Source organism: Melanostigma gelatinosum, assembly GCF_949748355.1.
Source record: "Melanostigma gelatinosum genome assembly, chromosome: 24".
NCBI classification, from domain to species: domain Eukaryota; kingdom Metazoa; phylum Chordata; class Actinopteri; order Perciformes; family Zoarcidae; genus Melanostigma; species Melanostigma gelatinosum.
In genome coordinates this window covers 3,595,392-3,612,283 of record NC_136657.1, presented here as the reverse complement: position 1 = coordinate 3,612,283, position 16,892 = coordinate 3,595,392, and the positions used below count along the sequence as shown (strand labels likewise).

The following is a 16,892-nucleotide window of genomic DNA, read 5'->3' as shown; positions in this document are numbered from 1 at the left end:
TATCAATTTTATGACCCAATTCGCCATCAGCAGTTACAAGCTGTGTAAGAGGAGGGCAAGGTTAACCTTAGGACAATGACTTGTTGAGTCAGCACCTTTCATCCAATTTTCTTTTCGCCCTTAGCCTAAGCTGAAGCGCTTTTATTGAAGCAGAGGCCCCATAAAACCTGTATAAATAAGTAATATCATTATCCATAATTCACTTTTTTCATTTTTATATCTGAAGCAAATAAGCCTCAGTGTACTGTAGATAAGGTTACACATTAACTGATACAGTTAGAGTAAGAAGAGCCTATTATTGACATGCTGTTGTGCTGTGCCACATGATGTGCTGCTTGCCACGCTGTCGAATGCAGTCATCTCTGCTTTTCATGTCACTTCGACAGACCATCGCCCACCTGAACTAACCACAGGGATTGACACTATAGCACCTCAGCAATGCCTTGTCGAGATATATATATATATATATATATGTATATATATATATATATGTCGTCATATACTATTAGAAAATCCAACATAAATGAAGCAAGAGGCTTGTGCATGGACCCCTGAAACTGCTGTGCTCATCACATCCATGTCATCTTCCCCCCCCCCCCCCCCCTCTCAAAGGCAATAAGTCGACTTCTAGTTCTTTTCATTTGTTTTTCGGAGGAATGTCAGAATAAACAGAGCTCCACATTCTGTGATTGAACGACCGGCTCATTGGTCACACTAACAAAGCCACGTGCGCTCCTGATGCGGATTGTAGTCTGAGGATTTGTCACTTATTTCAAGCCACGAGATGTGAACGCCACCACAGGAAAGGATGCGATTGTTAGAGTACTTCAGCACTACTTATTGTAGCTGCCAGCTTCTCAGCAGCCTCCCGCTACCAATAGTGTTTCTCTGTCGTTCAAAACCTGCCCACACCGATGTGACCAGTACTTGAGGGGCTCACATCCCAATCTGTTGTGGGTGTTTTTATACAATTATCAGGCCCAAAACCACCTCCAGGAGCACTGTAATGATGGTGTGTGTAGGAGTGTAGAGAACCTGTGTTCAGATCTCACATGAAGTGTGTTTCCTGCATTGTCTTCTTGCGTAGACATATATATTTATATATTTTAAAAACAAGTTTACTTTACGACCAAATGCTTTCCCAGTAGTTTTGAAATACATCTCAGAATCTTGCTTTTTTAACCAAAGGTTAATGTCGACGCTCTTTTGCTTCTGTACTAATTCAAAGAAAGTAGCAATGTTTCTCTAAAGTAAACAAAACATTTTTTTGTTTATGTGCATGCCTATTGTTTTGTATGTGGTATACCGGTACTTGCATTCAGATTATTTTTGTTTTTTTCCTTCTCACCTATCCACAATGCAATGCTGTCCCCCATGACGCACCTCTGCTTGCTGTTACCTGTATGTTAATACGCTTGAACCCCATTGGCCCACTGCCATCATGTGCTCGCTGCCTGCTAATTAAAGACTCAGTCGACTGCCAAAGCAATGAAGCGACCCCTCGAGGCAACTGTAGACCTGGTACTTTGACCTTTCACCTTTTGCTTTGCATGTAGCTTCTTTAATTGTACTGTAGCCACTCACAACATTTAAGTTGGCTCTTTTGTTTTTGTGAAAGCCTGTAAGACACTTCTAGATTGTACTGTACATTTATCAAACTACAACGTAATGTTAAAAATCATTCCTTTTTCCTTTGATGTGTTGTTGATTGCCTTGTAGTTTCTCATTGTCCTTGTGATAGTTACAGTAAGTTTCCATTGTTGCCTTGTTGTGCTGTGCATAGAGAAATAACAGATTCACAAATATCAGTGTTGACTTGTGAGAGCGCACGGATCAAATCTGCTGTGCTTCTGTTGTGTGTGTGTGTGTGTGTGTGTGTGAGACAGGCGTTCCCCCACGGCGTCCTCCACCAGCCCCTACCAAAGAGACAAGCACTTGAGAAGAGCAACGGCTCCCTGTTCAACCACAGTGTTTTGCACTACCAGCAGGCGCTGGCCAACGCACAGCTGCAGCAGCCCACTTTCTTTCCCACAGGTAAGAGCCCCCCCCCCCCCCCCCCCCCCAAGCTTTGTTCAGAGCAACACACACGATGTGACGTATTAGCACACCTCTCTCAACTGTAACAGCCAAGGATAGAGCTCAACAGGCCTGGTTGTTTGCAACACAAAGGCTCTGTAACTGAATGATGAGCCTTTTAAAGGGAATGACTTGGAATTTTGTGCAAACGCAAACCTCTTCAGTGTAACATCGATATCGGAAAAACAAAAGCCATTTTTAAAAAAGACATTCTGTTTCAATATTCCCAAACCAATTCAAGTCTGCGCCCTTATTCCTCTTCAGTTCTTCCGCCCTCAAACAAAAAGCGCTCTCCGTCAACAGTAGCTTAAGCCCCCCTCGGGGTCACGCGCTAAACGAGTTAGCTGCAGCTAATGCGGCAGCCTGTAGCCACGCTGAGTCATGAGGATGAGCCTCCCATCCCTCACTCTTCTTTTTACCTGCTCTGTATTTGGTTTCCCCCCCCCCGTTGGTGTGAGATGCCCGACAGCCCCTCATCCCTCCCTGCCTGCCTCTGTATCTGTGTGTGGGAAGTAGCCCTGGGTCAAAGTCGTGTTGGCGAATCCCTGTTTTCTGTAATGATAATCTCATTGGTCCAGCTTTGCAACATGTTAAACTTGGATTTCATAAGCTCCAGTATATAAATTTGCTCCATGTTGAGCTGCCGCTTTATACAGACAGTACGTTTCTCACTAATGCCACAACTGGATCAGGGAACTCCTCTGCTTGCTCCTGTTAACTGCATTGATAACAGGCTGTAGCAGTAGCATCTGAAGCCGAGTGACGTCTCCGAGCTTTTTTTTTCTTTGTTTTTGTCTTGTCTAACCTTGTTGTTTCTCCTCCCTCTCAATTAACCCTTTTATTTTCTTCCTCCCCCCCCCCCCCCCCCCCATTCTCCCTCCCCTCTCTCTGTCTTTCTCTGCATGGACACAACAGGGTCAGTCTTGTGCATGACTCCTGCTAGCAGTCTTGGTAGGTCCTGACCTTCCCTTTGCTCTCACACACACACACACACACACACACACACACAGTGTTTGATGTACAAGAGAGGGAGGTTGGGGTTGGAGTGGGAAGAGCGGGCAATATCTGCAGCCCTTGCAGGTGAGACAAAAGGTCACCACATCACCTCCTGTGGCGGTGATGCCATTTTAAAATGCGCTCTAGGAGATTGTCATCAAACTTCTTCATGCTGAGATATGATGTGAAACACCGTTTTATGTCCATTCTGTATCACCTGAACTAGTCCTTGTTTCCCTGCTGACTTACTCGCTAATGACTGTTTGTGTTATGATGACAATATCAGCCTGATCTGTTCTCACGCTGTAGGATAGCCACTGTCTGTTTGCTGTGCTGTGTTGATCAGGAAATTGAAATCAGTTTCCCAGAGAAGTTATTTCAGCCACGTCGCTGCAGCGTTTTGTCTCTGCTAAAAGGGGATGGGAATGACAAAAAGTCCCAGTTGGCTAATCGGCCGGTCCCACATTAATAAATGGAAAAGTTATGACTCGGAGTAATGATTTTAAACATATTATTAATACGATGTATCAGCGCTGACGTAGCCGCATGGGTGTTTGCCGTCCTCCTGCTGCTCCTCTTGTCAGCCCACATGAATACAAATAAATGAAGGAAAACAGAATTCCCATCCCCTCGAAACGTCATTGATTCTTTGTAATCGGTGTCTCGTGGCGTTCAACTTCTCTGGGAAAAGCAGCAAGCTGATTTTCCGTATACATTTCCTTACTTGTGATTGTAATCAGCTTCTCTCCTCTTGTTTGTTTTGTTTTGTTTTCCTCCCTCGCTCTCTTTTTCTTTCTTCCTTTCTTTCTTTCTGTCCTCCTTGCTTTGCATTGTGAATGGTTGCATGCCATCTGCCCTAACGATGGCTTGCTGGCTCTCTGTTAACGTCCCTCACCATCAACCACTCCCAACAACAACAACAACAAACGCTACCGTCGACACGCACGCATCGCATCTGTTGCCACGGTTCCCATAACGCTCCACCCACCTGTGTCCATTGCTACCACTTCCTCCCCCTCTGCCCCATTCCTCCTCCTCCTCCTCCTCTCACCTTCCCACCCTCAAAACAAAGTCCCAATGATGTACAGTGCTACGCCTGCTACTGTCTCTGCAGCAACAGCTCCTGCCACAAGTGTCCCCTACGCAGCAACAGCACCAGCCAATCAGGTTTGCTCCTTTTAAAGCTTTCTTTCATCAGTCCCTGGAGCTCTGAATAAGTACTGCCTTCTAATAGGGAGCTGCAATGACCTGCAGCTGAGCCTCAGCCCACATCCAGCCCAGCCCCTCCTCCACATCCATCCGGCCTCACTGGCACGAGAGCCCGAGTGGGTATTTTCCACACGATTTAAAGCGGAGGGGGTACCTGAGCCACGGCCACATTTAGGTGCTCCCAACAGGCACTTCTTCAGAGCTCCCACATTTGCAAAGTAGTAGTTGTGTTGTGTTGCACTTACTTCCTGGTTTTTGTTTTTGCATGTTCTGTTTTTAAGTTTTATTTTCCACTTCTCTTGTTGTTGTCAAAGAAGCCTCTCCATCCGCAATAGGGGGCGTCATCCGTACCGCTTGTGTGCTATGCAAACACACACACACACACACCACATTCAAGCAAACACACACACAGGCCCTTTCTGCAGCACCTACAGCTGCCATGTTGTTTTTATTTTTTCCCTGTTTGCGGCCAGCCCGCTTTCACCTTTTTAACTTTTCCTGGTCGCGGGACAAAGGGGAGGATAAATCACGCGAGGAAACAGTTACGGGCCCTTGTCAGGGACAAATGACCGCAGAAGCCGTCTAAAAATGGCCTCCTGATCGGCGGCTCGCCTGTTGCCGCGAGTCAGCAGGAGCCAGGGAAGCCGGGGCCAGGTTTGAATGCCAGAGTGACGCATGTGTGCCCCATTTTTAACCCAGGAAATTTCAGCACAATGCGTGCAGTCTGGCCTCTTGCAGCTGGTACTCATTTGCTGGTAACACGCAGATGAACAGACTCGTGTTCCACAGGTAGAAATGTAACATAAGAGGGAAACAATCACGTCATGTTCACGTTGTTATCGTTATTACTGACTAGTTGTAGCGACCAGTGTCCTGATTTTACCTTCTCTTCTTCTTCCACTTCTTCTCACTACTTGGTCTTATTTTCGCTCTGCGTCAACGAACGAGAGAATATATTTAAGATACGAGAGTGAACACCTTTAGACACAGTTCCTGTGTTCCATCTGGAATGAAAAAATAAAGAGGAACGGAAGCTGAATCAAAAACCACAGGACCAAAAAAAAAAAAGGAACATTAATCATTTCTTCGTGATGCCCATTTGATCATCAACCAGAGATGCGGCTCCATTACGTTGTGCTTTATTGCCCCTCATAGGCCGCCAGTGTGTGCACTTCCTGCGAGTCACTGTCTCTTCCTGTAATTGGCATGCAGCAGCAGTAGCAGCAGGAAGCAGAGCTGCTCTTTAAAGATGCATGTGGGACAAGGAGCCGAAGAAACAATGACGTCAGCCCCCCGCTGTCTTGTCTCCGTCTGCCCCACCCCTCCCTCCCTCCGCCCTGCATAAAGATCCCTCCAGCTCGGACACATACCCTACACGCCTCGTTTACTAGTCATCTCTTTTCAGGACAAACACCAGGATTATGACCTCACTGTTACAAAAAACCTCTCAGTGCCAAAACCCAGCGGGTCAGGAACCCCCATTGGAGTCTCTTCTTAATTGTGTTGCTTCTTCAAGACAATTCTGACAGCAGGAGGAGAATAAAATGGTCGCGGGGATATCAATCCTCATGTACCTGTCGTATCCGCTGCTAAACGAAGGCGTGCTGATGCTAAATAGTGAGCAATACACATGCATGGAGGGGCAGGATGTTGCAGACGCTGAGAGGTTCAGAGTCTGGTCAACTCATCAGCGTCTGAGCTGTCAGTGTGACATGACAAGCGGGAACCAATCACGTCGTTCCATGCTCCAGCTGGTATTAACCAACAGTGCTGGGCTCGTGAACGTGCAGCGCCCTCTACTGCCTGAACGTGGCATTACATCACACACCTCACGGGCTACAGCCTGCTGAACTGATGGGACGATACCTTGTTATAATTAACAGAATTAGAGATTGTTGCGTTGAGCAGCTCGTCAGCATGAGGACCAGGGTTCAGTCTCTCGTCTCCCTGTGTCATATTCCTCATCACATTTATTGAAGTGAACGCACGAGGTCACTTCGATCCGATGCAATTAGAATAACAATCTGAAATGACTGTGTGTAGTTCAAACCCCCTCCATGATTCTGTAACGCACACTTGATCTTATTTAACGATCCAACTCTCATCCTCTGCCAGGCTGCAACACGCTGCTGCTGCAAAGTAGGACCCATCGGTGTTCGTTTTCACCCCCCTGCGGTACCAGACGGGTGGGGTGTGCCGTCCTGTACGTGCTCGATCCCGCCCAGTCGTGTTTCTTTTTCTATTTTGCCGCCGTGGAGCAGCCCGAGCACATCACGTGCTCTCCATCTGTGGTGACCTTCTGCGATGTGACCAGTGGCTTCTGTCTATTGTACATCAACAAGCACCACGCCGCCACAGACAATCTCCCCTCTTTTCTCTCTCTCTCTCTCTCTCTCTCTCTCTCTCGCTCTGTTGTGTTGGATCAGTCTGTATCTCCTACAGAGAGAGGTGACCAGACCTGAGTCAAATGCTATTTGCAGATAATTAGCAGCTTTTCCTCTGATCTGCATGAAGCACAAGGCAGGTGGAGTGACCACAACTCATCCTCTAAGAGAGCACTGTTCAACGCCCTCCTGCACAAACAAAGACGTGGCCTCGTTGAGTCGGCAGATCTCCTTCCTGGGTTTACTTTCTCCAGACAAATCGAAGCGGAGCGAGAAATCGTGTCAACGGCGACTCCTCCACTGAGCTGGACCAGGAAAAAACGCCCCAAAGAGGCGTTCAAATTCGGCCTACTTTCACGCCTCCACACACCATATTCAGTTGGCGTGAAGGTTGTTAGATGATCCGAGAAGCGTTTTGTTTTCAGCACAGTGAGGCCTTAAGGCGGCAGAAATAAAGGCAAATAGAGTTTGACCCAGATCACACCAAACACAATAAAATGCGTCTTAATTATAATAATGAACAACGTTTCTCTCCTACAGGTTCACTAAATGTGTCTCTCCTTTTGTTCCCCTCCTTCTTCTCCCTGTCTCTCTCTCTCTCTCTCTCTCCTCCAGATCATCCTGAAGTAAGTTTCAGGAAGGGAGTGGAGTGTCACGAAGCTGCACTAGGAAACCCAAAACAGCCCCAGTGTAAATACTACTTCACCTCTCCCATAGAGGTCCAGCAACCTGCATGCTAAGAGTGTAACACTTCAATTTAACCGTAAGAACTGCAGTGCCGGTGTAACACACACATTTAAAAAAAGAAAATGAAAAAAGATATATACTGTATGTATTGCTAGAAAAAAACAACTATTAACATGAACAAGTCGAAACGATTCTTATGTATAGTACTACATACATAGCAGACACACATATAGAGGTCATTCTAACACCTGTTCTCCCAAAGTACCGTGGACCCCTTCTCTTTTCATATTTATTCTGAAAACCGCTGCACAATCTTCATCCCGTTGGTCAGTAGAAAGAAACAAAAAGAGACGCTTGATTTGCACGATATGAGGCATATAGTGCGTCACGTGGACGACAGGAAGAGTCACAGGAAACCCCGTGCACAACCGCACCGGCGCTCAAGACTGTTTTGTTTATTTTCTACCAAGTTGAATGTCCTTGGGGCAGACAGGCTCATGCTTTCTTAATGCGACTGTCCCTGCGAGGGGAACCTCAGTGACCCTCATCTGCCCCAGATGCTGTTAAGATGCCATGATGACACTTGCCCCCTCTCCCTCCCCCTGCCAACTTTTCATCTCTGGAAACATCTTGCCAAAGCGGAAGAGGTCGGTGGAGTCAACCTGCCAGAAAGCAGAGCACCCTGATCATTTTTTTTTTGTTGCCATTGCGTAAGCTGCTCACGACGCACCCTGTTTATTTGTTTGGGTGCCGGGTTCAGTTCCTTCTTCAGTGGGGAGCGGTGGGATAGACTGTGCACGGATTTCTGCATACAGTCGGGACTGGGGGAGGACAGTCGTGGCCATTCCTGGAAAAAAAAAACAAGCCTACAGGCTGGGGGATTGTGCCAAGGGCTTGAGGGGTTCGTTCCAGACACACCAAGCCCTTTTCGTGCATGTGTGTGTGAGACTGATGGTCTGCCGGCAGACTGGGATTTGAAGCGAGGTCGAGCAGGTGATGACAACACCAGGCCTGGTTGGAGAGGGGGGGGGGGGGGTTGGGAGGGGGGGGGGGGCGAGGGACTTAAAGTGCTAAGATTAAACTAAACAAACAAACAAAAACGGTGCATTTGACGACGCTCGTCAAGCAAAAGATGACTTGCACTTCGACTGGAGGGCTATCTGTGACCGTCGGTTTGTCCTGTCCAACCCTACTATCACCGATGATCCTGTTCCATTTTAGAAAAAAAAAACTGTAGAAGTGCCTAAAAGATGCTCATCCACGACACATTCATCCGAGAGCGCATCACCAAGAGTCGCAGACGCGACGCCGCCGGCTGTCAGGAGCGCTGAAAGGACTTTTCTTCCGGGGGAAAGACATCACATTTATCCCGAAATCGTCGCTGGGAATAAACCCCGGCGACCGTTCATCGACATCACAAGTGACTTTATCGAAGCGGAAGACGTTAAAAGAAACCGACAAATCAAAAAAATAGCTTTGTAGAATGTTTGGTGACTTTCACGGCGTACCATCGTTTCTTACCACGGTTTGAGTAGTTTACATGAGGAATGTGAGTGAGACAAAAAAAATGTATTGTAAACTGTGTAATGTATGTAAAAGTGTCTCTTATTTTGAGAGTTTATATTCATGGTTCTAGAAATGTATTCAAAGTTATTTAAAGTTTGTGTTGTGTCTACTATCAAGGTATTTTTGAACCCCTCCACCTCCACCCGGAACAATCATCTGTCTTTCAGCCGAGGCCATCATTCGATTGTTTGTAGACCAAACCCTCTCGCACGACTTGACTCAATCTCATTTCCCGTTTTTTTTTTTCAAACGTCCTGATGTAGTTTCATGGTGCTTGATTGACATCGACAATCCACTATCACACCGTGCAGCCGGAGCGCTTCGCTCTGGTCTCACGGTCTGGCTTCGTCTCCACGCGCATTCTGGTTCGTACGTAATATTTGTGGACGGTGGTGAAAGTTTTATTTTGTCGTAATTTATCCTACGTTACTCTTGGTCACGTTTTTAGTCGAAAACAATGTTGTTAACTATTTTGAAATGAATGTAATTTATTGAGCTGTGCTGCGTTCTGCACGGTTGGTCATTTCAAGGTCTAACGAATGAGAAGTCGCGCGCGCGCGTCTAAAAGGGGCGGGGTTTAAAAGTCAACCCACCAATGGAAAGCTACTGGGTCTTTCTTGCCTTCTCACGAGATCACGGTGTTGCAGTAATGAGCATAGTTATAGAGTTGCTTGTGTTGTTGGGGAAAAAAAAAAATGTTTATTGTACAGATGACATTTTACCAAAAAAAAGAGCAGAAAATCTAAAAAAAATATGTACTTTTCACTCTAGTATAATAGTATTTCATAACAATATTAAGTTGTTGCCGTGGCAAACAAATGTTGCAATTACTAAAGTTCGGTATTTTTGTAAATGACATCGTTAAGTTGTTTCTTTTTGTTTCTCTTTGCTAGAACACTGTACACAAGGTAGATTGTAAAGAAGGTATGAACATTTATACTTATTCTTCACTGAGATTATGACAATGACCTAATATTTTCATGAGCAGATCAACAGCCTGTATAGTGCTGTGACCGTAACACTTAAATAGATTTAAAGTCATCAATGTTACAGAGATTATATACATATATATGTGTATATATATATATATAAGAACTGAATAATCTATAAGTACAACTCTTCCCCTGACAAAGGACCTTTATAGGTTCCACACTGAGACATGTTACTTGAGGCGTATGTATCACTAGAGTTAAGGATTGCACTTTTCATATTGTTTGAAGATGTGGTCTGTTTGTCATTCCCTTTAAAGGGTTTTTTGAGGTTTCTGCACCCTGCAGTCAATCTGTTTGATCAATCCAACTTCAATTCAACATGTTGCATGAGAAAACAACTGTTTCCTTTTCTTACTGAACGATAACGTAGTGAATGTTTCTAGTGGGGGGGGGGGGGGAGAAGTCTGTACACAAAATGTCCTGATTTGGTGACCCACAATGCCCTTGTGTATGGATTCCTCTTGAGGTGGACTGTTTGTTTTGTTTTATAAATATGTTGGCAATGATTGACTGATGGAGAAAGAAAAAGGAAGCACTTTCTGAGCAGTTGGTCGACTGAGCAGACTTATCCAAACACTTTGCCTTATCTTGAGTCCATCGTGCTTAAGGTTTTACGTTTTTAAGAGCTCTTAAGAAGTTTATTCAACAGACTTGACCGGGTCTCCTTTCTCGAATCCCTTCTCAATTTCTTTTCAAATGTGTATCTTTATATCTGAAATCATTTTTTTAGGGTTTTAATGTGCACATCAAAAGGCCAACGGGGGGTGGGCTGCGGCTGATTTAACAGTCATTGATCTTTTCTTCTGTTCTCCCAAATGTGGAGTGAGATCGTGTTGCTGTTCGGAGCTTGTAATTCACGGCTTTAGCCAGCAGAGGGCGCCACACTGGAGACTGCGGGCTGTGGATCGTGACTGCCTGTGCCATCGTTGTTGTTGCAGTGTGCCCCGCCAACAAAGTACAGACACAAAAGATAAATTGACAAGAAGACCCTCATCGGATTTATAGTTTCAATGTAATCATTTTTAAATGTATTCTTTTTTTTTCTTTTGCATATATTTTGTGCTATTTTATGTTTCTACAGTCAAATGTTTCTTTGGTTCCAGCAAGATAGTGTAAAATCTATTGAAATAAACAAATAAATAAAATCAAAGAAACGTTTGTTCTGGATCTCTTCTTGGTGTCACGTGAAGGTGTTGTGTTGTGTGGAACTGAACCCTCTTGAAGGACCCCTGTTGGTCCCTGAAGTCCACTTTGGGAACCACCCTAAAAGTAAATAAACCCAGCGAGTAGGTTCTCGGACTTATGACAAGATGTTGATGCTGCGTCCATTAAAGCAGGTCTCTGCCCTCTATGAAGTATCCACAGATGGACGTAATGATAAGGCCTTGGACTGGGACCAGCCAACTCTTTCATTTGTTGGTTCATGTCATTTCCTGTTGCTGCAGTGGAACATTTTGGGAGTAAAGTGAGGGTTATATGAGGGGTTAATAATACCACTCTATTCATGGCCATAGTCAGTATACGAGCTAAGGGAGACCATACGACCTGCAAGGCGTGAGTCATGTTGAAGGCGTCAGGGGGCTAGTCATGTCTAACCTTCATCATATAAAATATTACATTTAATGACAATCAGCATGCGGCCAGACAAAGCCAAGAGGAGCAGCTCCTCCCGTCATCTGATTGGTGCTTAGCCCGGTTTCCCAGCAGGACTCCATGACAACAGTGTCACCATCGGTCCATTTAGAATAACGTGTTTATATTCCAGCGACGAAGCCCCTTATAGAGCCACCACGTCCGGTACGTGGGACAGGCTTTTCAGTGTCCTACCACTATCTCCACCGGGATTGTTTTTGTCCCTGAATCTCACCAACCTTTGACAAAAACACATTTTTGCAACAGAGATTTGTCACAATTTTGACAGGCGCTGAGCAATGCAGGCGCCCGATCAGACAGCTATATATTTGTCATTCTTGAGTGCAATTAACATTTCAATAAATCCGGTTGTAAATGCTCCCTCGCGTCCTCCGTTCCCTAAACGAGGGCTGATGGCATGTTTGCTTACAAACGCTTGAATCTTAATTCCCATCATGATAAGATTGCTAAGATTCCTACCCTTCCTCTGTCTCCATGTGGCACTAATCACCCCCCATATTTCCCAGGAAACAGTAACATCCAGTGGATGCACCGACTCCAGAGGCGTGGACTCCCAGCAGCACTGTCGCCTCCATCAGGATAAATCGGCTCTTTGCCTTTAACTGTAGCACCACTGTGCAGAGAAATGTGGTGTCAGCCGCCTGTTTTTGTCGGCACACACAAAGATGTGCCTCGTCTCTAATAATAGCCAATCTTATTTTTCCCACACCGACGCCTTATTGCATTATGGATGCCCCCGGAACGGTGTCCCTGCAAGATAGCGTGGAAACATCCCAGTAGAGGCTGTTCATCCCGGGGCCTGCATGCGCCAGCGTCCCGGCCAGCAGCTGCAAAAGAGCGTCTGGATCCACCGTATAGGCTCGTTACCGTGCCATGGCCGCGTAACGGGAGTCCGGACTCGCCCGTGCATGGGGGTGCGCTCATCTGGCCCGCTGCTGTAGACTTGTGTCCTCTGCATGCCGGATTCGAGTCCGCGGGAGCGCGATGCGGGAGTATAAGGTGGTGGTGCTCGGCAGCGGCGGGGTGGGGAAGTCCGCCCTGACGGTCCAGTTCGTCACCGGGACGTTCATCGAGAAGTACGACCCCACCATCGAAGATTTCTACAGGAAGGAGATCGAGGTGGACTCCTCTCCGTCGGTGCTGGAGATCCTCGACACGGCCGGCACCGAGCAGTTCGCCTCGATGCGGGACCTGTACATCAGGAACGGCCAGGGCTTCATCCTGGTCTACAGTCTGGTCAACCAGCAAAGTTTTCAGGACATCAAGCCCATGAGGGACCAGATCATCAGGGTGAAAAGGTGAGACAATGCCCACACAAAGCATTATTCATCTTGTGTATTGTGATGCAATAGGGATGAGGTTATCCATTGTTTTGGGCCCTTTAAGGCGTCACATCCTGAGGCAACATGGACACCAAAAGTTGGTTGTGTTTGGGATGGAGGGTTCTGATTACAACACTCATTCCTTGACATGCTCTCTTGATTTATAATGGAATCAAAGTATTCCTCATCACCAAGGGCCCCTATCCACCGACCCCACTTAGAGAGCCACCACAAAATGTGGGATACTAATGTGGGGTAGGGGGGGGGGTCATCCAACTTGCATCTTCTCAGCTCCCTCCTCTTCCTCCCTGTCTGGATCCCTGGACCCCCCCCCCCCTTCCCTCCAACGCAGCGTGGGAAGCTGCAACCAGCTCATATGTTCTTCATAAGAGCGGCACAGCTGCAGCTCACCTGTCATACAACAACCCGCTGAACTCTCATGGGTTCCACATCCTCTGTCTCTCACACATGACTCACTCTGGATGGCTTTGATCAGCACAGGCCATTACTCAACAAATCCACTGAGCTCATCTCACAGGCTGGGAGGGAGAGAGGGAGAGAGGGAGGGAGAGAGAGCGAGAGAGAGAGAGAGAGAGAGAGAGAGAGAGAGAGAGAGAGAGAGAGAGAGAGAGAGAGAGAGGGAGGGAGGGAGAGGGAGAGAGAGAGAGAGAGAGAGAGACTGGGTGGTGACATGTGTGTGTGTCCTCTTAGACAAGTTCAGCATCTAAAAGCTAAATGTAATAAGGGCGGGAATAGATTCCGTGTAGTTGTTTTGGTGCCATTGTCCAACTTTCAAAACACACACAAAAAATAATTCGCAGAGATATTTCGTTGGTCATCATATTCCTATGATGACCAAAGCCCCAAACTCACAAGGCCTCGGAGTGTCAAGAATAAAAGAATACACTGAAAGGAAGAGGAGACCCAAGTGTGAAGGTGCAGCCAGGCTGTTAGCTTAGCTTAGCATAAGGACTGGAAACAGCAGGGAAACAGCTAGCCGGGCTCACTGATGTAACCGGAATGGAAGGAGTCTCTGTATGCATGCACTATTTCTTAACAGGGCGCAAAGGAGTCTCAGCTGAGACTCCCGGAACTCACTGCTCCTGGTCCAAGAAATAGTCCAGCACATAACCCAGCGCGTACAACTTGTAATCTGCTTGTGTTTAGGTTCAAAATATAGAAACATATTTTAAAAAAGAGGAGGAGCTCTGTCCAATTAGTCGTCCCTCTTTTCATCACCATGTATTAATCGATCTGCACATTGTGTCATTCATAATTGAACCGGCACAGTTTGGTGCAGTGCCCCCGTCCTCCCCCGGAGTGAACCGAGTGCTCCGGTGGCGTCGGACGTCACCGGCCGAGTGGAAGCAGGAGAGCTGCTGACGAAGGCGCAAGCCGGGGGGGACGAGTGCACGAGGGAAGTCCTTTGAAATGAAAAGTACAACCCCCCCCCCCCCCCCCCCCCCTGTCCTCAAATTGTTGCACAGTGCGGAGACAGTTCGTTTAAGGACAGCAAGGAGAGGCTCAGTGGATCATTTAAACACATGCAGACATCCACAGGGTGTCCATCTTTCATAAAACACGCAGCACAATCCTCTCCTGGTCTTCATTAGCGGTGAGATCAGCCTCCCTCCTCCCAAACGTCTTGCTGAGCCAGCAGCAGCAACAACAAGCACCACACGGAGATGTAGTATGTGCCCACTCACCAGAACTTAATGGGATTGTGTTGGGTTGGAAGCCAAGAATACATCAGGCCTCCATTAGGGAGACATATAAACCAGCAGGGGGGGGGGGGATCATGGGAAAGATGTGGGATCCTGTATGTTTCTGTAGCCTTCTGGCAGCTCTCGCACATCTGTTGACACATCTGTGCATCGGTCTAATCCGACCTAATACACACTTAAGTCTTCAAAGCGGCGCGTCGACACGTCACAAGTGAATATATGTCTCCTTTCCGAGGAGGTAAATATCACAATTAAAAGCAAAAATAGGCAGGATTCGTGCAGCAGGTATTCGTTTTCTTATTTCCCAGCTTGCTAATTATCTTGTGACCCCCGAGGAAAGCAATCGCAGCTTTCTATGTAAGAATCTGGAACATTGATAACATTAAAGCTACATTTTTATACCTCTTTATTTCGTACCTTGAGTTGCTGTCTTCGTTTTAACTGCACAGAAAAGCGAGGCCGATAAAAGTAATCAGGACTCCCATACTGCCTTTACTGCCTCTGCATCTGCTGTAAAGCAAATATCTGGAGGAGCTGAGCTGCATCATTAAAGATGGAAATGAAGCTTCACCATAAAAAATAATAAACTAAAAAATAATAAACTTTTGCTCCTGCGGCGTTGAGCGGTTTGAGTTCCCTCCTCATCTGGCGAGGAGGGAGCGGTGGGTTTTGATGCCGCAACAAACAACCTCGGTCCCACCCGGCAACCCCTCTGAAGTCCCTGCCATGATCTGTCATCATTTTCCCATTTGCACCTTTTTTTTTTGGGAGGGAGGCGTCTGCTCTCCTGTGATTTCCTCTGAGAGGTCAGGGGTCAAGCCGAGCCAGTAGAGGGGCCTCGCCGTCTGGCTCGAGATGAACAGACGCGCCGGAGCCAAAGCGAGACCGCCCGCTGATATTAAGACAGCTAATACTTTCTCTCTGAATTTCCAGGTACCAGCAGGTGCCCGTGGTGCTGGTGGGTAACAAGGTGGACCTGGAGGAGGAGAGGGAAGTGTCCCCCAGCGAGGGCCAGGCGCTGGCCGAAGATTGGGGCTGCCCCTTCATGGAGACGTCGGCCAAGAGCAAGACCATGGTGGACGAGCTCTTCGCCGAGATCGTGAGGCAGATGGACTTCTGCCCTCTGCCGGACCGGAGAGAGGCCTGCTGCCCCGCCTGCAGCGTGCAGTAGCAGCCTGCTGGAGAGGGCGTGACGGATGGGAGGACGGTCGGCAATTCGAATGCAAATGAATTCATGTTAGATAGATTGAAGATGGAGGGATTTAAAGGGGAAAATCCACTCTTTCTGAAAGTGTTCAAGCAGTTAAGGCCTGTGCATTCTGGGAAATGTAGGAAATCCCGAACCGATGCAGAAGTAGACAAAGAGGGTTTAGGGGGGAAATAAAGTTCAATGTGCATCATTCTTCGGACACAGGGTGGATTTTTCCCTTGAAAGGAAAAAAAAAAAGGACAACACTTGACCTCCCACTTTCGTCACCGTCCTGCGGGACAACAGGAGCAAATGTTCAGGGTTTCCCAAAACGCAGCACGGTGCCAAAACCATCTCAAAAGCCATCGACAAAGAGGATCATAGTGCTAAACGCTTTTCGGGAAGCCAGCCATAGTTCCAAGCAGGGATGGCAGTTTGCTCCGCGGTTTCACCGGTCCTCTACTCTTCTGCTTGTGTTTTTTTTCTTCTTTTTTTGCACTTTTGGGAATTTTTTTGTTTTGGACAGTGCAAGGCCGGTCACCAAGTATCTGAACGGATGTCAAGTAACACCACTGTGATGGAGTCGTACTGGAAGTTCAATTTCCACAGCAGGCCCGCCTGAATACGAATGAATGACTCGATGAGAGAATGTTTAAAAACAAAAAAAGGGAGCCGCACCTTTGGGGAAATTCATTCAGGAGATCCCAAACGTTGACATGCTGTGGATGATGTGTGCATGAAGTTGTACCGTCACACCGACATTGAGTACAATCAACTTCACCCAAAGAGACAGTATCAACCAATCAACTGATGAAAACAATGAACCGGACACTTGTCTTTACACCTTGCAGATCATACAAAATGCCTTGTTACATTGTATGGTGTCAGTGTATAGTTCTTTTATCTTAAAGTTACATCTGATATGTTCGTGGTTCAATGTGAGAAACACTTATTTTCAACAAAAAAATAAATCTTTATGCACAAATGTGTCCTGCGTATTTATTGTTGAATGATGAATGATTTTGTGTGATCGTAAAGGTAAAGACACCTTTCTTTGAATTGTAAAAGCAGCTCCTCCTGAGTGCCAAATACAA

The 16,892-nt window shown here is 46.7% G+C and overlaps 2 protein-coding genes across 9 annotated transcripts in view; both read left to right on the top strand.

The window, feature by feature from the left end:
• mbnl2 (muscleblind-like splicing regulator 2) overlaps window positions 1-8,361 on the top strand; it is a 39,073-nt gene extending 30,712 nt beyond the window's left edge. For 3 of the 8 annotated variants that reach the window (XM_079296687.1, XM_079296688.1, XM_079296686.1), the window contains exons 6-8: window positions 1,887-2,034; window positions 2,992-3,027; window positions 7,281-8,361. In XM_079296687.1, coding sequence (XP_079152813.1) covers window positions 1,887-2,034; window positions 2,992-3,027; window positions 7,281-7,405 — 309 coding nt within the window. In that variant the 3' untranslated portion in view covers window positions 7,406-8,361. Of the gene's footprint in view, window positions 1-1,886; window positions 2,035-2,991; window positions 3,028-4,144; window positions 4,240-7,280 lie in introns of all 8 variants that reach the window. The other 5 variants (XM_079296692.1, XM_079296689.1, XM_079296693.1 and 2 more) reach the window with 5 other exon arrangements.
• A 3,781-nt stretch (window positions 8,362-12,142) lies between these two features.
• On the top strand, window positions 12,143-16,761 carry LOC306797289 (ras-related protein Rap-2a-like). Its single transcript, XM_079296568.1, has 2 exons — window positions 12,143-12,861; window positions 15,543-16,761. The coding sequence occupies exons 1-2, from the start codon at window positions 12,548-12,550 to the stop codon at window positions 15,778-15,780; spliced, it is 552 nt and encodes a 183-aa protein (XP_079152694.1). The 5' UTR covers window positions 12,143-12,547; the 3' UTR covers window positions 15,781-16,761.
• Window positions 16,762-16,892: the final 131 nt, after the last annotated feature.